The sequence below is a fragment of the Urtica dioica genome, chromosome 11 (genome assembly GCF_054948205.1).
Source record: "Urtica dioica subsp. dioica isolate 48M chromosome 11, U.dioica_male_clone48M_v1_H2, whole genome shotgun sequence".
Lineage (NCBI taxonomy): Eukaryota > Viridiplantae > Streptophyta > Magnoliopsida > Rosales > Urticaceae > Urtica > Urtica dioica.
The window spans coordinates 16,184,351-16,206,091 of NC_142766.1; the positions used below are offsets into that span (position 1 = coordinate 16,184,351).

Genomic DNA, 21,741 nt, shown 5'->3' on the forward strand with positions numbered 1-21,741 from the left:
TTAACTATAATTTCGTGCAGGTGTTTTTCCGCGTGGGGTTTTAAACCAAAGAAGTTTACGCAAATAAATAGACTATGGCTTTTGTCTATGATTTGCAAAATTCAAATTGATCATATTGAATTTATTAATTGATCAAACGTCCGAAATACTCTTTCTCTATGTAATTATGATTTCAAAGTATTGACCCTCCTCGAGTGTATTCGTTGCCTTGGCTAATGTGAATGATTTGTATTTGAGTGTTGTAAATAATATTAGCTAATTATAATTAAGGGTAATTAAGCTAAGTAGCCTCCTAAAAATAGCCAATTTATTTTTAGCCAACGTTCTGTAAATAAGTGGTAAATAGCCCGGACGATTTATTAACAGCCAAAATTTGACTAGACTACCCTTTTTCATTTTCCCGCCCCGTTTCATTTTTAATCAGCACAAAAATTTCGTAATTAATGCTGGCGAAAATCTAGGAAAGTAATTAAAACCGTGTATATGCGTTCACACACAACCGCCCACATTAATTTCCATAAAAAAAGAAGAAGAACCGCTGCAACGATAATATCCTCTCCAAATCTGTTGCAGCGATTTCTGCAGGCTGGTGCTCGAGCCGTGCCTGAGAAGGAGATCCTCAACCGGGTCAAGCTACAGTGGCTGGCGACGCACGCGAGGGAAGCCGCGAGCGACGATGGCGGAGATCGAGTCGCGTCGGACCGTCGGAGAGCGCGCGCGAAGAAGATCCAACCGGCGATGGCTGGGAAAAGCGCGCGCGAAGAAGATCCAACCGGCGATGGCTGGGAAAAGCGACCACGAGCCGATCCAAGAACCAAGCCGCGAACGAGTCACCATCGCCGGTCCATTTTGATGGTGGTCACGTCACCATCGCCGCCGGTGACCTCCGAGGTCCGCGTAGGAAGAGACAGACATGATTAAATAAGAACAGTTTTTTTTTTTTTTTTTTTTGTTGCTGTTCATAGAAAACATATTTACAGCTGCCTCGTGTAAATAAGAAGCATATTTACAGTATATTCAGTGTAAATAAGAAGCTTATTTACAGTATATTTACAGTATATTTGAACTGAAATAAAAATTCTGGAAATATTTTGAGCACGAAAATTCTGGAAAATATGAATATTGAACTGCATCCACTTCTTCAATAATTTCGCCATTTTTGAATATTGAATAATTAAAACTTGCTGTAATTTTTTTCAAAATTCAAACAAAAAAACTTCCTAAAAACTTGACGAAATTTTGAATAATTAAATCTTGCTGAAATTAAAACTTGCCATTTTGAATAACTGCTTCCACGTTTTAAGTAACTGCATCCAAATCATAATAACTGCAGCCACGTTTTCCATAAATTCGGGATTTTGATTATTGAATAATTAAAAGTTGCCGAATTTTTTTTCAAAATTCAAACTAAAAAACTGCCTAAAAAAGAATTACATATTCGGTCAATCAAGGGCAAATGAGTAAAAAAATCTTCTTAAATGAGCTGCCACGTAATCATCTAGGCTATTTACGGATTATTAACAAAACGTTGGCTAATTTTAAATTGGCCGAGTTTCAGTGGCTTATACAGCCAATTTTTTGTATAATTAATGATTAGAGTCTAATAATTTCTAAAAGTCTTATGCTATTTAAATTATGTTGCATTCGTAGAAAATAACTCGTACATAGAGTTGCGAATGAAACAAAAAAAAAAAAAAAAAAAAAAAAAAAAAAAAAAAAAAAACTAGTGGGTCCGTCTCCGGTGGTCCGTGACATGTGTAACGAGTAACGACACGACGAGTCCAATTCATTTACTCAGTTTTTGGCTCTTGATAGCGACGTTCGAGGACAAATTACTGTGGGGCTTAATAATTAAACAAGAAATTAGAATTTATCTTAACACCAACATAAAACATCAATTCCGTTGTCGTCCAGCGGTTAGGATATCTGGCTTTCACCCAGGCGACCCGGGTTCGATTCCCGGCAACGGAAATTTTGTTACTTTCTAGTTTTTTAAGATTTATGTGATAAAGCTTTTATTAATATTTAAAATAGTACTAAAGTAAACACCAATCCGTTGTCGTCCAGCGGTTAGGATATCTGGCTTTCACCCCGGCGACCCGGGTTCGATTCCCGGCAACGGAACTTTTTAGTTCTATTACTTTACTGGGACAGGTGTCAAACCACGATTTGACGGAATCAGTAGCTGGAAAAATAGGCGCAAACCAGCGAATCATTCGCGTCTGCAAAACCCCCCTTTTTTCATCAGACACTCTCTACATTGGCTCTCTGCAATTTCGTCATCCGAATCAGAATAGCGACTCTAGGCAAGTTCAGGTCTCACAGGTTCACATTCGTGATAGATCTGTACAAACACGCTCTCCATTCTACTTGAAATCCCTAGGTTTTTTTTCTTTTTTTTTCCTTCTTCTTTCTTTTCCTGTGAAATCACAGTTTGTTTACCACAACGAGGACTTAACTATAACCTTGTTCGCAGGCTATAAAGAGATTAGCATTAATCAGATCACTAGTAATCCTTGATGTCTAATGAGGATGATTTGTCTCCTCACTCTCAGGTACATCAACTGTTTTTTCGATTCTCTGTCGAATGCAATTTTTTTTTTTAATCAGATCATAAGCAATCGAGCTTAGTGAAATCGACTCAAAAGTAATTAATTGGAATCGGTCTGGTCTCAGCTCTCGTCTCATTTCCTGTGGGACCTGCTGGACTCGATAATCGCTGACGTGGCGTCGGAGTGTCACCGGATAGCCCGGCTGGGTCTGGAGCGGAGCGTGGAGGAAGAGGAGTCGGAGATTAGGGCATCGGCTCAGGCGAGGATGAGTTTGGCCGACCCAAGCAACAGCGCCGAAGCCAACGGAAAGTACGTTCTCGACATCTTCGGGCAGACCCACCCTTCCGTCGCCAGCGACCTCTTCGACTGCATGAACTGCGGTCGCTCTGTCGTCGCCGGAAAGTTCGCTCCTCATCTCGAAAAGTGCATGGGAAAGGTCCACAATTCCCTAATTTTAACCAACCCTGAAATAGATTTACTCAAATTCATAATATATGTATCACAGTTAAGTGGGTGATTTGGGTTTATAATGTCATGATTTTACTATTAATAATCTCATTGCTAGTTGGTTACAAGATGAAACTTGAAGATACTTAATATGGTATCGGAGTCCCAACAACCTCAAACGGGTGTCATTGCTAATTGGTTTTGAGATGAAAACTCATGATACTTCACACGGCGAGTACTGCTCAGTAGTAACTATAATGGAGTATTAGACTAGAACCCTTTTTTGTTGCTTCGCTATTGGTTTATGGATTTGTTGTTTGTGGTGCAGGGAAGGAAGGCTCGTCTGAAGGTGACGAGGAGCAGCGCGGCGGCACAGAGCCGAGGGTCTCGGGGCGGGCCCGCCTCGTCGTCCCCGTACTCAAACCGTCTGTCGAATGGGACATCGAGCCTCGCTTTGGATGAGTACTCCAATGGCTCGCTCGACGACCACCATTGACGACGAGCAAGAGCGGATCTTTGTTCCCGCCACAACGTATTGCTTCTAACAGGGTGTTCCCACGGTTGTTTTGACTGGATTATTAGTTATCTATCTATCATATCAGTAAATATCAATTGATTTTCCTTGTCACACAGAAATCCAAATATTAGTGTCAACTATCTATTGTAGGCTGTTTTGAGTTTTAGAGTATCTCTTATTGACAGCGTGAGTCCCAATGTAAAATTCTCTTATTTTTTATGTTTTGAAGTTTAAAAAAGTGATGTGATTTTTGTTTTGTTTTTTAAACTGGTTTGCAATTGGATAAGAGTTTCTAAAGGGAAAGGGAAAAAAAATAATGTATATAATTTCCGTTGCCGGGACTTGAACCCGGGTCTTTCGGGTGAGAGCCGAATATCCTGACCAACTAGACTACAACGGATCTGTTGGCGAGTTGAGGATTTGAATTAGTTAAAAAATATAAATTTCATTTGATTTAATAAAAAAATAGCACTCGAATTGGAGACACCGATGTATTTATGAAAACACGAAGTAGATCAGAAATTAGTAACTTTTACTTTTAGGGCTGAAGTTGGTCTTGTAAATCTCGTCTGAACTTAATATTGAATCGCCTGACCAAGTCCAAATAAAAGCCTTTATTTTAGATTTGTACTTAATAGAGATAAACCACCATAGTTGGGCGGGTGACTAAATCTCTACAAGAACTTATGTGTTTTGAATGACAAAAAGGTGGCCATAACTCTTCTTAATAGCAAGCATTGACCAAGCATAATCTCAAACCAAGAATTGTACATAGATAGCATTTGAATATAGCATCAAAACTTTTTAAAAACACTAATATTCATTTTGATACAAAAAAAATTTACATGGAAGAAATTGAAAGGCTCTCTCTTTCATGTATCAGTCGAAAAGCTCCCATTGGTGAGTGATTTTTGTGGAAGATTTCACCGGCGCTGAGAGGCTCCCGAGCCCCGACTCAAAGGTCTCCCACTTGGTAGTCACTGAAAACGCCTCGCTGGCTCTGCCAAATGGACTCGAACCGCCGTTATTTGTCCTCGCTCTAAGGCCATCGAGCACATCGACCAAGCCCTGAACACGCCTAACCTGTTGACCACAATCTATGTTACAATTACCATATTTTGTCACACCGTGATCAAGCCCATTCGGGTCACCAAATACTCCGACAAACCTCGATTCGCCTCTGCGCTCTGGCTTCCCCGTCGGCCTCTATCAAATCAAGCTTGAGAAGCTGAGTCATGAGAAGCTCGGTCACGACGACGAGCTCCTTATCCGCCACCCTGGCGACCCCACCGCGCATCGTTGTTTCCAACGCCACGACCTGAGATTATCGATCTATTTCAAGGACTAATTGTTTGAAGTGTTTTGTAGTTTGGAATTCGGATATAGCCCAAGCTTACCTTTTGAGAGAGCAAATCCACCTCGGCTCTCACTTGGGACACGGACTCGTAGGCCTTCGATAGGCCTCGGTTCTTCTCGATGGCCTCGAGCTTTCTTTCTTTGCTGGCCGGGTCTTCGAGTAATACAATCTTCGACGAGTCTTTCACTCCCGCCATGTCCAAGCACTCCTTGTCCTCCTTCTCTTTCCCTCTGAACAACACTCTCTGATCTCTCGGCTCTAGACCCGTCTCACGGGCCAAAACCCTTTTCAGGTCACCTTTACCTCATTAAAAACACCGAAAAAAAATTCTTGTAAGAAAAAAGAAGAAGAAAAAAAGGTTGATCTTGTGTGGCAAAGTAAAGGACATTACCAAAAGTGCAGTGAGAAGGGACGGTGATATGATGGTGATAAGAGGCGTGAGAGACGCTGATCTTTATCATAACGTGCCCAGAAGAGGCTTCTTGGTCGCCATTGATATCTCTCTTCTGTACAAGCATACCACCAGGCCTTAGCTCCCACTCTATCTCCCTATTCTCCCCAATGCTATTATTATTATTACTATTACTGTTACTATTAATACCCTTCTTCTTGTTATGGCTCACACTCGTGCCTTTTCTTGAAATTGAGTATCTTTTCATTATCCTGGACTACAAGCTAGCTAGCTATCCAATTCCTCAATGAGAAGAATGATCATGAAAACAGAATATGAGGAAAAAAAAAAAAAAAGTAAAGTTTTTTTTTTTTTTTTGGAGAGAGAGAGATTAGTGTTGTTGAGTCAGACACATGAACGAAAAGACACAGAGGGACATGGACTACTCAACAAAATATCAATTTAGAGCCTAGGCGGTTGGTCGGTTCTGACCTCTAAAAACAGTTGGTGAGTTTCCTTAACAGAGAGAGAGAGAGAGAGAGAGACAGAGATAGATAACTTAACTCAAACACAAACCATTTTCCTTGATCACTGCTGAAAATAAGAGCTTTACTAAAAGGTGGCAATATTGCATTTAAGGCTTATTTTGCAGTTAATGAATTTTATGGGCGGAGAAAGATTGACGCCTCTATTTTTTTTTTTTTTTTTTTGGTTTTAAATATATTTAGCATCTGCACTTTTTCAAAACCTTGACACCTTGTTCGTATCTAATATAGCCAAATAGAACTTTAAGTTTTTGCAAAATAACCATAGTTTGTCAATTATAAGTAAACTAGCCGAAATAAGATTAATCTAGGTTGGATTAAATTTAATCCCAACGAATTATAAAGACAGAATATAAGCTTTATGAAGACTGAATTAAAATTAATCGAAGCAGGATTAAAAATCATAATACTCTCAATTGGCTATTTTGCTATACCTAATGAAACTACGACTATTTTGCAAAAGTCATAATTTGAATTGGCTATTTCATACCATTTTTCCTTTTTGAAATTCATGTATTTTTGTACTTTGAATTAATTTTGTTTTCATTCCATCTACGCAACTCAGCGGAGTTCGTAATTTTCTAATAATCAATTACAACATAGCATTTTATCATTAAAAAATATTTAAAAAAAAAAATTTCATAACTAACTTAAAACATGTATCACTTTTCATATTTCGCTCATATTTTCATAATATTTAATCAGTAACTATTCCTCTTTTTTTTCGGACAAAAATACCCAAATGTTTCAGAAATTTAGCCTAACAATTATTGAAATTTGATCACTAATTATTGAAATCTGGTCAACAACTATTGAAATCTGGTTGACTGTTATTGAAATATACTTAACCGTTATTAAAATATGGTTAAAAGTTATGTAAATTTGATCAATAGTTATTGGAGTATGATCAATAACTATTGAAATTTGTTAACTGTTATTGAAATCTGGTCAACAACTATTGAAATCTGATTAATTGTTATTGAAAATAGTTATTTATGAAAATTAGAAAGTTCATCGGTTAATATTGAAAAAAATTATAGAAAACGATTACTTTCGACTATTTTCACAAAACATAAAGTCTCATGGAGTTAAGCTTAAAGCCCACATATACAAAGTTTAAGAAGTATAGGAATCGGCTTTAAGGTGGAATTAAAATTATCGTCAAATTATCATTTAATTAAAAAATAGTTAATCTTGTATTATCTTCTCAAATAATCATTTTTAATATAGGAGAATCGAAATTGTTAAAATTCATAATCCCATTCATAATCGTTTCTTTTCTCTACAAATTTGAATATAGGTTCGAATTCTAATAATTTTTGTTGCTAAGCTTTTTTTTTTTTTTTTAATATTTGGTTGAGTTGTCTAGGTTTGTGACCTAATCCTCTCAATATCTACACACCTCTTAGTTGCTCCTTTGTAAATCTCTGTTTTTTTCATTATTTATCATTAAGAACTTCGTTTATAGTGAGTTCATATAATAAAATTCATAATAAGTTCCATGTATTTTTAATCGTCAATTTTAGGTTTATTATTAACCGCATGTACAGTATATATTGTTAACCATATATACAATAAATATTATTAACCAAACTATGTTCATTAGTGATTCATGGCTATTAATATCAATGTAGGAGAAACATCGACCGTCGACGAGATTCACACTATGGTGATAATATGGTGGTAAATTGTTTGAGTATTTGCTGTTTAGATATATAACGGGAATATTGAATTGTTGTAATTTTCTTAAATATATAGATAATTACACTAAAATGATGAATTTATCACAATTTGTAAATTGAAGAGACCACATCTGCAAACAAAATTTATTGTAATTGCTTATGTATGTGAACTTTTAGTTGCAACTGAATAAATTTTAGGAGAGTGCTTATAATAGCTTAAATAATAATAATAATAATACAAAAAAATTAGAAAAATAGCCAACTTAAACGTTTGATATTGCTAAATAGCCAAGGTTTGGTAAATATTAGGTAAATAGCCATAAATGATGACGTGGCTTAATATGGCATGACTATTTACTTAATATTTACGTTTGTAAATATATAAAATTGGCTATTTACATAATATTTACCAAACCTTGGCTATTTAGCAATTACCAACGTTTAAATTGACTATTTTGCTAAATTACCCATAATAATAATAATAATAATAATAATAATAATAATAATAATAATAATAATAATAATGAACGCCAAGTTGTTGTAAGCAAGGATTGACTTTTCGGGGAAATCGACCGGAAACCGCCTTACCGGAGAGTACCGGTATCAGTTCGACATTTACCGTCTTCGTTTCAGTTTACCGGCACTTTCCGGCTACTTCCGATGCTTTCTGGTGGTTTCCGGTACTTTTCGGTGCTTTCCGGGGGTTTTCGTTCGTCGCAAGCTTTTTTTGTCAACTTTCTTTGGTTTTCGGTAGGTAAGTTTCGGGGGTTTATTAAATTTTTGGATTTTTCATTTTTTTTTATCATTTTTTTACTTTAATCCATGATTTCAAGGGTTTGAGCAATGAATATGAGTTTATTGGTTGTTTTGTATAGTTTTCTATGTATTTTTAGGTTTAATCCGAATTAAAATGTTGATTTTTAATCCGAATCTGAGTTTTTTGATGTTGTAGATGATGATTTAATGATGAATATATGATGTTCTTGAGTAGATGTTCTTGAAATCAATATGATGCTTATGATGTTTAATGATGATTAATGATGTTTTTGAGTTGAATATGATGATTTGATGATACATATGATGATTTATGATGATGAATTGATATCATGTATTTGTTGTATAAATTATGAAGTTTGAACTATGAAAAACATATTTATTTTTGTAAAATATTTGTCTGAATACCCCTTGGTTTTTACATTTTTTGTCGTTTTTCTCTATGGTAATCGGTTTTTTGTCGGTATCGATTTCTTTTTTTTGTCTGAATACCCATCGATTTGCCCTCCGGTAAGCAGTTTACCCCCAAAATTGAAATCTCAGTACGATAACGATAATGGTAGGGCGGACTTTGGTTGTAAGATGTTATTATTCTTAAAAAAAAAAAAAAAAAAAATTATGAAGATTCAGGGAACAACAGTTATTATTATTACCGTACATGTGCTGAAAATTACTAATACAGGTTAATATCGTATCGTACTTGTGTAGTTGAGTTGAGTTGAGTTGAGTATACTGTTTCATGCAAAATAATATTTTTTAATAATAATAATAATATTTTTTTTAATAATAATAATAATATTTTTTAATAATAATTATTATAATAATAATATTTTTTAATAATAATTATTATAATAATATTTTTTTATAATAATAATAATATTTTTTTTATTAATAATAATAATAATATTTTTTTATTATTAATAATAATATTTTTTTATTATTAATAATAATATTTTTTTATTATTAATAATAATATTTTTTTAAATAATAATAATAATATTTTTTATCAATAATAATAATAATAATATTTTTTTATCAATAATAATAATAATATTTTTTTATCAATAATAATAATAATATTTTTTTATCAATAATAATAATAATATTTTTTTTATCAATAATAATAATATTTTTTTATTAATAATAATAATATTTTTTATTAATAATAATAATATTTTTTTATTAATAATAATAATATTTTTTATTAATAATAATAAGATTTTTTATTAATAATAATAAGATTTTTTTATTAATAATAATAAGATTTTTTTATTAATAATAGTAATAAATATACTAATAATTTTAAATAATAATAATAATAATAATAATAATTTTTAATAATAATAATAATAATTTTTAATAATAATAATAATTTTTAATAATAATAATATTATATTGTGACTAGTGAGTCATAGGATTCTTCTGAACTACTCTACCGCGAGTTTGGTCAATAAGTTTGATTACGATTTAGAAAGCTGGATAGCCATCCAAAATATAATTTGAATTTCCATCTTAATAATTATTGAACTTGTTTTGGTTTATAGCAAAATTGAATATATCAGGACATTAATTTCCCCATCCAGGTCATTTTTGAGCTTTATCGGTCGTTAGTATTTAATTAATACAACATAAATTCGGAGACATAAGTCAATTTTGTCCAAAAATAAAAAGCAGTGGCCAAATTTATCTCACGAATATTAATTGATGCTTACGCTATTTTTTCTTGTTAGTCCTTTAACTTTTTCTTTGTTTTCAAAGTTCTGTGTTTTTATTTATTTATTGTATTTTGTTAATAAACAAAGTTACCTATTGTAGATTTTGCACCATATATTTATGCTTAAAATTGTTTTGAAACTAAAATTAGATATCAAAAAATAAAATATACTACTGAATCTCAAAAACAAATTCAACAAATAAAAGAGACTTTTCATTCAATAACAGATAAAATACTTACAAATACATATATCAAACACCAATCCACAAAGAAAGGTATGACATCAAATTGAATAAGATTCAAAACTAGAATCGAATATGGCACATCATGTGTAAATAATCATACACATTATATTTATAACAACTTCATGGCACCCGAGGGTCACCAACCACGAGAAAAGACGTCTGAGTACTTATACAGTCAAACTTCAAGTAGATAAATCAGAAAGACGAAAAATGTGATTTCGGGATATAAACCCACAACTTAAATGTGAAAACACAAAATCATAACTCAAACATAATAATAATAATGTATAAAAAAGATGTATAAAACAAAACAAAAATTATGGATCTGGCAAATCCAGCTGAATATTAAATAATCATAAACTCGTAAATATATAGATTGGATAAATTTAAAAATAAATGTTATAAAAGTCGTTTAACAGCATCAAACAAAAAATATATACATTCTTTTTTAAAAATAACCTTTTCTTTGAAAAGTCTTCATTTATTCCTCAAAAGTACGGCCTTTAATTCAGAGGTCTTCCAGTTATAGTGTTTTATGAGCATGAAAAGACACATGAAGAGGAGCCTCAGTGCTTTTAACTTGTTAGGAATTTTCTATATAACCTCTTGAGGGCACAATAATTGACTATATATCAATGCATCGAGTATAACTCATATGCATTTTTGTTGGTGCTATTTGTGCTTTATTTTGATTCTTTGTTTTATTATTCTCCCTCATGCACTTCCATATGAAGCACCGTTAATACCTTACAATGGCGCTCTAAGAAGCACTGAGACTAATGTAGCACTGCATTGATAAATCGCCGTTGAAAGGAACGACGACGTTTTACCGCTAATAATCAGGGAAGATTAGGTTTCGCATTTCTTATTAAAGTGCCATTGAAAATGTTAAATTAAATGATATTTTGGTTTGTCACAGTCAAGGATTGAAATTCTGTGAAAACCGGACGTAAACCAAAGTAACCAGAGTTTTGAACATAATTATTGCCATTACATGAGTTGACTACATATGAACAGGTACGACTATCATTTAGACGGGTACTTGACTACATATGCTCATTACATGAGTTTGTATGGTTATTGTATGCCCGTTCCCCCGGTGGTTTATCCGGAGTAGTCATTTTATTGGTTTTCGTTTTTGTTAAACTATGTTATTTGGGGGACGTGTTGAACTTTTTCATTTTGATTTGTACTTTTTATTGAACTATTTCATTTAGTTTTGTGTTGGGTTGTGTTGAACTATTTCATATGATTTATTTTGAAATTATTTGAATTATGGCTTTGTAATGAAGATATTGTAGACTATTTCTATTTTTATCCTATGTTATGAACAAAGTTATATAAATATTTATTCATTGGATACTCCTCGGTAAATCCGGTATTTGACGGTTTACGACGTTAACGCTAACTTCATCAATGCAGTTTACTTCTTCCTTTACCGTATACGTACATTGGTAAACCATTGGTTTACCATGCTATACCAGCAACATTTGAGTCATGGCACGACAACAGTAACAGTATTTCGATCATTGGTCAAAGCACACATGGTGGGCGGGTGTTGGACCGATAATAACAATGCTATTTTAGAGGAAAAATTTGATGGACTAGGCCACTTGAAACGTTGGATTTGTGAAAAATATTAAATGATAATTATTCACGTTGTTTGAAAAAAGTTATGTGTGAAATTACTTGACGTGATGTTAGATGGTTGTTCAACTAAATTGTTGTGACTACTTGTTGAACAACTGATTGATTTTAGCATGATTAATTAAATTAACAATCAATCAAACGATAAACCGAAAGCAGTAAACGACACACCAAATTCTTAACTCTGTTCGGTGAAATAACATATATTCAAGGGGACTGATACGTCCGGGGTGAAAGCAATCTACTAACTCAAATAGTCAACTGTACATGAATATTAAGTTTGACGACTCTTTGCTGCAAATACCTTCGTCTATGACTTTCTCCGATGGATTTTGCAATCTAAGTTCCCATTAGATTTGAGACTCCTTCTCACTTTCACCTGATCTTCTCCCGAAGATTCACAAGCATATTTTTTTGGAATATTCCCCCTATATTTTTTAACACCCTTATCATAAAAAAAAAGTATTTTATTTATTTATTTTAACAAACATCTTGATGATTTGATCATGTATGAATAGGGTTAGCCCACACTTGTGTCTCGGTCGATTTGGAATATTTTGTTTTCATATTAAAAGTTTCAGAAAATTGAGGTGTTATTGCATGTGTTGTTGACTGATTTTTTAGTCGTAATTTCTCATGGCAAGATGTCTTGTAACATGACCCATAATATGTTGAGACATCTTGGTCGCTGCTTTCAAATCTCGCGATATCTTATTTAGTCTGATATCTTTGGGAATTTTTCAGTTTTTCTGAAGATTGTTTGTGCAAGATCTTCTACGAATATTTTCTATGCATGTATGGGTATGAAATTCCTATTACTTCTAGCCGTGTTGACCACTATAAAAGGAACCTATTACCCCTAGTGTGTGTGTATGTGTGTGCGCGCGCGTGCGTATGCGTGTGTAATTCGTGACTATTGTTCATGTTCATTGTAATCGAAAGAAACAAACACTTGTGTGACTGTTTGAGTGGAAGTTAGGGTATCTCAAATTTAGGGGGGAAATTGAGTTGAAATTAACGGGTAATAATAGTAAAAAGCCTGTGATCACCGATGATCATTCATATAAGACCATTGTATATTATTGACTACTTATTGATTAGTGGATTTCTTTTCCAATGGGAAACCATCTTCTAAAGGTAAGTGACATTGCACTAAACTAGGTCAACAATTGATTGTGTCATTTACATTTATGCATTTTTTTAAATTGTCTATCATTCACAAGATCATAGTTTTACACTCATTGTCCCAACATGGTGTGCGACATATTGTCTCTGTCTAATAAAAATTTCATGAAAAATTTTAAAAAAAAAACTTCATTAGATTAAGTAAAACATCATGGGAATGAAACACCTATGTAGCTCTTGAATTGTCCTTTAAACAAGACATTCTCTTATACTCCTCGAAAATAATAATCATCGATTCTTTTAAATATCTTATAAGAGTATTACATACGTGTTCATAATTTGTGCACTTTTTTTTTATAAAATAATTTGCGCACTTCTAAACATGTCGATTTTTAACACAGGGGACGATGCAACTAATAAATTGAAAATTATGACTTGACTTGAACACCTTTCATTATATTCATTATTGTTGTTAATATATACATTTTTTTACATAGGTTTTTTTTTTTTGTATTGTTTTGTTTTATGTTAGTGATGGTAATAAGAGATTGTTTAGCAAATTTAATTTTTTTTAGAAACATTAAATATTATATTTAATTTCTCCTACAATATTCATTTGTTTATAATAATAAAAAAATATTATAAATAATCATAATGGCAAAAATATAATTAGATGACGACAAAAACAACATTAATATCCAAATATGACATCGCTCGCTCCACGTTTGCCACATTGACTAAGAACTTCGACGCATCGTTTCACTCCTTCTTCGATAAATGTCGTCACATCCAAATACGGCATCGCTTGCTCTACGTTTGCCACATAGACTAAGACCCTCGACGCATCATTTCACTCTTTCTTCAATAAATGTCGTCACATTTACTAATTATTTTTTAGCTACGTTATAATCATCATTAAAGCTATCGTCATAGATGTACGATCTTTGAAGATAATAGGTAGTAATGTGGAGATATTCCTTGCAGCAAGAGCACACAATCATTCTTAACTCTAGTAGGAGATGTACAATTGATATCTATAATATATTATAAGTCAGAATCATCAAATCACTATTCATAGACTATTCATACTTTTTTAACCAATTAGATGACGACACGTCATAGCTTTTTTCATGTGACACCTCATCTCTTTCACAACTTCTTCTCTCTCCTTTGCCGACTTCTCAATCTCAAGCGAAAGCCAACCGTTGTGTCCATCAATGTGATTCGATTCCATTAAGCCAACAGTTGTGTGTATCTATTTATCTACCCACAATGAATTTTCAACCGCTTCATATTATCTCTCCAACTCACTTTCATTTTATATTCCTCTCTGACTGTTCAATTCTCTGTAAGTGCGGGTGATGACCGATATTCGCCAGTTTCGTACGCCTGAGAACAGTGCGGCAGCGATAACCCTTCGGCTAACAATCAGCCTCTCTAATTAGGTTTTCTAGGATTTCATTTTGACTACACCGTCGCACACCCCAGGCTGCCACGACGCTCGGTGAAGCTTTTCAATGGTAAGTGTTTTTCCTTCATTCTATGTTAACACTAATTCTTTTCAAATTGCTTTTAATAATCGTGCAGAGTTGATCTAAGGTTTCATAAACGCACTTTGTTATCGGTTAGACTCTCCACGCGGGTCACCAGTTTGTCCCTCTCCCCCTTTCAATTGGTATAAGTACGGTAATAGAAGGTAGAAGAATACACGTTTGTGAGGTTTGACTCGTTATTCTTGAGCAATAGATATTAATTAATTTAATTTTTTTATTCAATTTGTAATCTGTTAAATTTTATTAGGGTTTCAGATTATCAGTATTCATGGATTCGTATTTTGGTTGTGGAATTGATGCTCTCATAATCCCGAGAGACGGATGGGTATCCGATACATTTCTGTCATCGGATAGATGGTTGGAGTGGGGGGATAAACAAGCCCGGAATCTTCCAATCGACCGGCAAAGAAGACTAGAAGAGTCTCTCTAAAGATGTAGAGATGGAGGCTTCTCCGATGAGTGTTCTCAAAGAACCAAGGCTCCAAAATTAAAGGCTTGCATTGGTGGGATCTCCGAGCATTAATGGCATTTTCTTGTACAACTGTAACTTCTGCGATTGTAACATTCTCTTCAATTTATTGCTGTAGGAACTTGAAACATAAAGCTTTAGAAAATATTATATACATGTGGAAATTTTCTTATATGCTCGATGTTTTTTGTTAATTGTTTTTTTGGTTCAATTTTCTGATCTCTTTGTACATTTTGGCTCTTATTCAGGCGTTCACTGAATGAAGATCTTCCCTGGATTAAGACCATTGATGAATCGTATTAATCTTCTCCTTGATCTCATCTGAGTGGGCGAGAGATAGAGTGTGAGAGCTTGAGTTATCTATAGACTCGTACCTTTTCTCTACCTTTGGAGATCGCTGCGTGTGATTTGAGAGGAGAGATAATGATCTTTATACTGAGGTAAGGCTCTATATCTTTGATCAGAGTTTTTAACTTAAAGTTGAAGATGTGAACTCTGTATTCTAAGTTCAAGGTCTCAAAGCCCATTGGGCTGAATCGGCCCACAATCCGCTCTATATATATATATATATATATATATATATATATATATATATATATATATATATATACACGGAAATCTTTATTCGAGTCTAATTCGAAGTATTCTTATATGTTACACAATTACCTGTGGGAATTCTAACAATATTTCTTTAAGGAAAAATTACAGGATTAATGTTTTAAAGCGCAATATTTTTTCTAAAAAATATTGATTTTTCAACTCCTTTTAAAAGTAAATAAACAAAGTTAAATATAGCACAAATTAGAGAGTAATTTTTTTATTGAAAAAACGCACATCGTACAATTTTCACTCTCTATTTCTTTAATAGCATTAATTATGATCCGAGTCAATCTGTTTTAAATATACACATTTTAGCATATGCTTAAGTACATAAATAAAAACAACTGACGCAAATATACTATCATGTATTGCATGAAAGCAATAGTATTTACATTTTCTTTATAAGCATACACCACGTCTTGATCAAATAATAGATGCAAAATTAATAGTAAGACTAATAATAGAGGCGTACGGAAAGCATACCATCTTCTATGTGGGCCAATCGAATGTGTGCGGGGCCCACAATAGATCCTCCGTTGCTCGGCCTTTGGATTCGCAAATCGCTTTGATAGTGAGTGAATGGCGTGTCTGTTTCTTTTTCTGGTCAGCAAAAAAATGAGATATTATTATTATCCGAAAGTGGACAAGCTCCATCAATTAGACCAACTCCCATTGAGATGCACATTGCATCAATTTTTAGAGAATTTGCTCCAATAAAAAATGTAAATGTTGATCCATTTTCTATATCTCTTTGCAACAGTGGTTATCCAAATATATATCATCATTATTCATATATATAAATTTTATTTAATACCAAAATTTTTAATAATTCTAAAATAAAAAATTATACGAACTAACCCATGTGAAATGCTGAAATTGCAAACAAGCCAACGTTTCAAGATTTTTGTTCAAATAACCAATTTTGATAATGTGACAATCAATCCAATTTTTTGTTTCCAATTTTACCCTTTTTGTTTAAATGTTTAATTGAATAAAAATATAATTATATAAATGATTTGCTTCTGATTTTATGCTTGTATATTAAGATCTCATTTATTATATATTTCTCTCTCCAATTGTTACATTAAAAACATTTTATTCTCTCTCTCTCTCTCTCTCTCTCTCTCTCTCTCTCTCTCTAAGCAACAACGCCGGATCTACCATAGGTTGGAGCGGCTCGGCAAACCATAGACGAGAACTGCGTCAAAAAAAAAATAATCAGAAGGCCGGCTGTCGCTGATGACTCCAAGGTCATACATGGCGTCTCCACCGTAGGGTTTGAGGAGTCTATCACCGAGAAATCCATCGTCTCCGCTCATGCAAGGGAAAGAACCTTTGGCTTCGACTCATTTTGCAACCTTTCTCGTCCTTCCAATTCGGTGCAGTTTCAAAACCGTACTCCATCGATAACTCGAGTGGTGGTATCTCTCTCTCTCTCTCTCTCTCTCTCTCTCTCTCTCGTGGTGGTACATCACTCTCTCTCTCTCTCGCTCTCTCTCTCTCTCTCTCTGCAAATTTTTCAAATTCGGATTCAGATGTGTATTTGAATTGTAAATGGGCGAAATTATCCGTGTTCTCTTAATTTTCTTTATTCTATTAACTTTTCTTACAGTATTCTCTTTATTTGCTATTTCTTACATTATTCTGTTTATTTGCTTACAATACTGTTTAGATTTTATTTGATTTTTTTCTCTGTAAAATAGTTTTTTTTAATATGGACGAAAAATTTAAAATAAAGAGAGATTTGTGAAAGGTTTGAAAACACAATTCATAGAATTAGCATATCCAAATGAGTTATTTCTGTAACGCTCTCTTATTATTTTTAAAAGAATCGGACGCCAGAGTAAACGAAACAAACTGATACTAATTTAAAACTAATTGATTAATAAAATAGCCAAATTTTGTAACTTTTAAAAAATGTATTAAAGTTACAGTCCGCAATTTTTTTTGTTTGTCACTGCCAATACAAATATTGGACCCTATATTTAAAAAAATGACCAGCTATTGAACCTTGTATTTAAGAAATTTACCTCTTTCAATATATTTATAGAAAAAAATATCAATAATTTGTTGCAACTACACATTTCTTTGACTTCTTTTAAGATTTTAGCTAAATTTTTATTTTATTAAAAAAATAGTTCATCATGCCTACAATAAATTAATTAACTAAAAAATAAATTTAACTAAATTTATCATTTAGTTAATTAATTTACTACAGACTTGGTGTGGACTATTTTTTAATAAAATGAAACTTAGACAATTTTTTAAAAGAAAAGTGAACTATTTGGCTACTGGTCTAATTGCCCCAAAAAAATTCATATTTGGCATTAATAATTTGTTTTTTATTTTGACTATTTTAATAATTATATACAAAGTTTGACTTATTTGGAAATATATTAATTCCAATTGCATATTTAGCTAAAACACCATATTAGTAATACTAAAATCAAGAAATTTTGTTGACAGAAATAATAAAAGTTACAAGAATAAATTTAGTAAATTAATACACCCATTTTCCTCTCTCTTTCTCTTTTAGTCTTTACCCCCTCTATCTTTATTTTTAATTATTTAAAATTATTAAGACTTGATAGGTTTATATATGTAATATTGAGCATAATACGTGGGCAATTACTTTATTATATTAAAAATAAGAGATAATTACTCCAATATATAAACAATTACACAATTTAGAGGAGTTTTGTAGCGACTTTAAGTTTTAAGATTAATTTTGTAAATTAAGTTAATCCAAGGACGGGAAAATTATGTAAATTAATTTTCTAAGAAGTATTTCCAATATTTTTGGATTTGGGATGATAATTTTATCGAATTAATTTTAAATATATCAAGGTAAGGAGAAATCTCGAAATAAAATAAAGGATTTATCGAGTTCGTTTCGTATAATAAATTATTTTCCGAGGAGATATTCCGGAATTTAATTTAAGAAATTAAATTCTCAAGGACGAGAATTAATTCCGAGAAACCTTGAATATATTTGAATTAATCGAGAACGAACGAGAAAATTCTCGGTTTGAATCATTTAATTAAAAGTTCGATCGGTTATGGCTGAAGTCACAAAATTTTGTGACAAGGACGTGATTGTAAGGTTTTCTGGACTCAATTGCAATAAAAAGCTTGAGTTGGGGTTGGTTTACAAGCGGTGGAGTTAAGAGGGATTTATTTGCAAGAATTTGAAGAAATTCTTCTACACTCTTCTTCTCCTTTTTCTCTTCTTCGATACTTTTCTTCTTCTTCTCCTCATTGCCGCTCGTCACCTGCAAGAAAACAGAGAAAAAAAAAAAAAAAACAACATCCGACAACCAAGAACAAGTCTCGGCCGGATCCTCATCTTCATCTCATTTTCTTCTTCTTCGCTTGTCTTCATCCTCGCGTGCGCGCCACCACCTCCAAGACAGAGCTTCACCGCGCCGTGGCCGAGAAGAAAACGCCGCGCGCTGTCAAGGACACCGGACCGAGAACGAGCACCGGTGACCGAGAAAGGAAGTGCCGATGAGTTGAATCTCACGAAAATTGGTAAGAAATCGAAACCCAAAACTTGATTTCGTGATTTAGGGTTTGTAATCCGAAATTGGGGATTTTGATTTTTCTTGTTTGATTTCGTGAATCGATGAGTCTTGGTTGTTGTTGAAGATTGATTTGAGATGGGTTGTTGAGATTTGTGGATTTTTGGACTTGGCCGTGAGTGTATTTCTTGGCCGTGTGATGTTTGTTTTGAAATTATGATGTTTGGGTGATTAATGATTTGAGAATGATTAAGTATGGTTTGTTAGCTCGGGTTCGCAGTGATGATTAGAATTGTGACATGTTAACGTGTTTTGTCGCTTTGTTGTGAGTTTTACTTGTCGAGGGTCTAGACTCGAGATAGGCTGGCTACGCAGAGCCCACAACGACTGTTCGGGGCGGCGAGGACGAGGTCGGGAAATGACGGAGCTACGCGCGAGCATCGACGAGGCGAAGCCGAGACCGGGTGAATAACGGCGTTCGGTTTTGGCTCAATGACTCGCGCAGCGTCTGTTTAGATTTAGTGAAATTATTTTGTTTAGATTTAGTGAAATTATTTTGACGTTTTTATGTAGTTACGACGTTTAAGGTTATTGTATTCGAATCGTGCCAAGTTAGTACGTTAATATGTTTTACTTTAAGGACCATCTCGATGTAAGTTGTAAAGAGAAAAAAAAATGGATTATCTCGTTATTATTATTAAGCTCGTTTAAGGATTTTAAGAGTTAAGACTCGATTGTGAGTTAAGGTTGGATTTCTCGGTTACTCGAGCTTAGTAACAATAAAATTTAAGTATTTCTTTTGGAATTCGGAAAAGAAAAGAACGATACTTGCTTGCTAGAGTTACCTTTCGGGTTTTCAGAGATTGATCGTGGATTTTCCGTTCGAGTTTTCTTGTTCTCCCATCGTTTGGATTTTTTTATTCTGAGAACTTGGATTCCTTATAGTGGATATGTCTTTGGGTTATACGATTCTTTTAAATTGTACGTTTGAGTTTGAGTATTGTGGATTACTCATAGGATTCTGATTCAGGATCGGTTTGATTTACCGTGATAGGACTCAAGACTGAAAGTCGTTTAGAGGGTTCACAGAGTAAGTGAACGTCTGGAGTCTCGGTTTTAGTGAATATTCAGGTTCACAGGACGAGCGAACGTCTCGTGGAAGAGCGACATAGACGCTTACTCTCGAGGTAGGTTATTATAACCCTTCTCTCATGATTTTATGGTTTGGCCTCAAGTATATATATTATTTTCGAAATGAAAATGGTTGTGAACGTGCCACGAAACCTAAACCGTTCTTAGAAAATGTGGCGGAACTTCATCTCAGGATATCTGATCATGAAGTTGAGAATATTTTCGATATTATACATATATCCCGTATTTGCGAAATAAAATGTTTTGTATATCCTGATAGAGCCGGAAACGTATATATATGAAGCGGAGAGTGCAATCGTATATATATAAGGGTGTGGAGAGTGCACCATTCTGATCAGAGGACTGTCACGGGTTATGTTGACAAGGGCTCAGGAAATAGTATACGTTTAAATGAGCGTAGATGCACATTTAAATCCAATTGCATTTCTTGCATTTACATTTCTAGCATCAGCATTCCGTCATTTACATTTCTGTCATTTACATTCATGCAATTTACATTCCTGCAAGTTATACTTGTGCGTGTATGGTGATTTACACGTATAAGACTATTATTATACTTGTACGTGTATGGTGATTTACGCGTGACAAAGATATTATTATTATAAAGTAGGTATTATTTTCGAAATTTTTTTTAAAAATCAAACCATTACTATAGCACCTACTGAGCCTCAGGCTCACCCCTATTTCCTCAAATTTTTCTTATAATCAGGATGTGAGAAGGAGAAGGGTTAGGAAGACCTCGGGATTAAGTGCGGTCGAGAGTTTGAAGGTTTTCGTTGGATAGACTATCAAGTGTCGAATGTTGGTTTTATTTTTCGTTTTCTTTCTTTTATCTTTGGACTTGTAAAGTAAATAACTGAGTATGCACCGTGGGATAGTTATATAAAGTTTATTAGTTTATTTTATATTCAATAATCACACCCCACTTTCCCGCGGCGTGACAAGTTTCGTATTAAGGACACACGTGGCACTTAGCACTTGGACAATACACTCTTCTAGACACTATTTAATCACTTACAGCTTGTATAAAACTCTTTTTCTTGATTACTTGGATACACAACTCAAAGACAAACTTATTGAGAGTTGGCTAAGGAACCAACTATCAACTCCTAGAACAATTTAGACTTGTAGAGTTAATCACTAAGTTCGAAAACTCTAGACACTTGTTTTTTTTATTTTTCATATCTTAAAAATCTTCACAAAATATCTACCACAATTTCTACATGATTCTAGAAGCTTCAAGTTGATTACGACAATTCAATATGTAACAAGTTAATATGATATCTCCAAGCATAGTTAATATTGGATAATAATGTATTATCAAAGATAATTCAAATATAATATTTCTATTTTTGACAGATTAGGGTTATAAAAAAGCTAGATTACTTGTCACAAAATCTCAAATTGACAAATTCAGATTTGTTATTTGCACAAATTTGTAGTTTGAGCA

The 21,741-nt window shown here is 33.3% G+C and overlaps 2 protein-coding genes, 1 long non-coding RNA gene and 3 other non-coding genes across 8 annotated transcripts; 4 read left to right on the top strand and 2 right to left on the bottom strand.

The window, feature by feature from the left end:
* Positions 1-1,899: 1,899 nt before the first annotated feature.
* Positions 1,900-1,971, top strand: TRNAE-UUC (transfer RNA glutamic acid (anticodon UUC)). Its single transcript has one exon. It is a non-coding gene; the product is annotated as a tRNA-Glu (tRNA).
* An 81-nt stretch (positions 1,972-2,052) lies between these two features.
* On the top strand, positions 2,053-2,124 carry TRNAE-UUC (transfer RNA glutamic acid (anticodon UUC)). Its single transcript has one exon. It is a non-coding gene; the product is annotated as a tRNA-Glu (tRNA).
* Positions 2,125-2,209: 85 nt separating this feature from the next.
* LOC149381690 (SAGA-associated factor-like protein) lies at positions 2,210-3,744 on the top strand. Of its 3 annotated transcripts, none has more exons than XM_089629901.1 (4): positions 2,210-2,383; positions 2,477-2,555; positions 2,677-2,988; positions 3,328-3,743. In XM_089629901.1, exons 2-4 carry the CDS (start codon positions 2,520-2,522, stop codon positions 3,493-3,495), a joined length of 516 nt encoding a protein of 171 aa, XP_089486027.1. In that variant the 5' UTR covers positions 2,210-2,383; positions 2,477-2,519; the 3' UTR covers positions 3,496-3,743. The 3 variants fall into 3 exon arrangements, with proteins under 3 accessions (XP_089486027.1, XP_089486028.1, XP_089486029.1); XM_089629902.1 differs by having other exon boundaries at positions 2,221-2,306; XM_089629903.1 differs by lacking the exon at positions 2,210-2,383 and having other exon boundaries at positions 2,520-2,555; positions 3,328-3,744.
* A 99-nt stretch (positions 3,745-3,843) lies between these two features.
* TRNAE-CUC (transfer RNA glutamic acid (anticodon CUC)) lies at positions 3,844-3,916 on the bottom strand. Its single transcript has one exon. It is a non-coding gene; the product is annotated as a tRNA-Glu (tRNA).
* Positions 3,917-4,224: 308 nt separating this feature from the next.
* LOC149381692 (BAG family molecular chaperone regulator 4-like) lies at positions 4,225-5,805 on the bottom strand. The gene is made up of 4 exons (XM_089629818.1): positions 5,265-5,805; positions 4,914-5,170; positions 4,685-4,834; positions 4,225-4,599 (listed from the first exon to the last, which is right to left on the bottom strand). Exons 1-4 carry the CDS (start codon positions 5,530-5,532, stop codon positions 4,396-4,398), a joined length of 879 nt encoding a protein of 292 aa, XP_089485944.1. The 5' UTR covers positions 5,533-5,805; the 3' UTR covers positions 4,225-4,395.
* Positions 5,806-18,877: 13,072 nt separating this feature from the next.
* LOC149381693 (uncharacterized) lies at positions 18,878-21,443 on the top strand. The gene is made up of 3 exons (XR_016302007.1): positions 18,878-19,149; positions 20,194-20,326; positions 21,001-21,443. It is a non-coding gene; the product is annotated as an uncharacterized LOC149381693 (long non-coding RNA).
* Positions 21,444-21,741: the final 298 nt, after the last annotated feature.

What these genes read in the sequence shown, in the direction of transcription:
- LOC149381690 (XM_089629901.1), top strand. Translation starts at nt 2,520, where the DNA reads ATGTCTAATGAGGATGATTTGTCTCCTCACTCTCAG. An exon ending in ATTTGTCTCCTCACTCTCAG is followed by an intron (nt 2,556 to 2,676) that starts GTACATCAACTG and finishes GTCTGGTCTCAG; the next exon opens with CTCTCGTCTCATTTCCTGTG. An exon ending in TCGAAAAGTGCATGGGAAAG is followed by an intron (nt 2,989 to 3,327) that starts GTCCACAATTCC and finishes TTTGTGGTGCAG; the next exon opens with GGAAGGAAGGCTCGTCTGAA.
- LOC149381692 (XM_089629818.1), bottom strand. Translation starts at nt 5,532, where the DNA reads ATGAAAAGATACTCAATTTCAAGAAAAGGCACGAGTGTGAGCCATAAC. An exon ending in CCCTTCTCACTGCACTTTTG is followed by an intron (nt 5,171 to 5,264) that starts GTAATGTCCTTT and finishes AATGAGGTAAAG; the next exon opens with GTGACCTGAAAAGGGTTTTG. An exon ending in GAGCGCAGAGGCGAATCGAG is followed by an intron (nt 4,600 to 4,684) that starts GTTTGTCGGAGT and finishes TGTGGTCAACAG; the next exon opens with GTTAGGCGTGTTCAGGGCTT.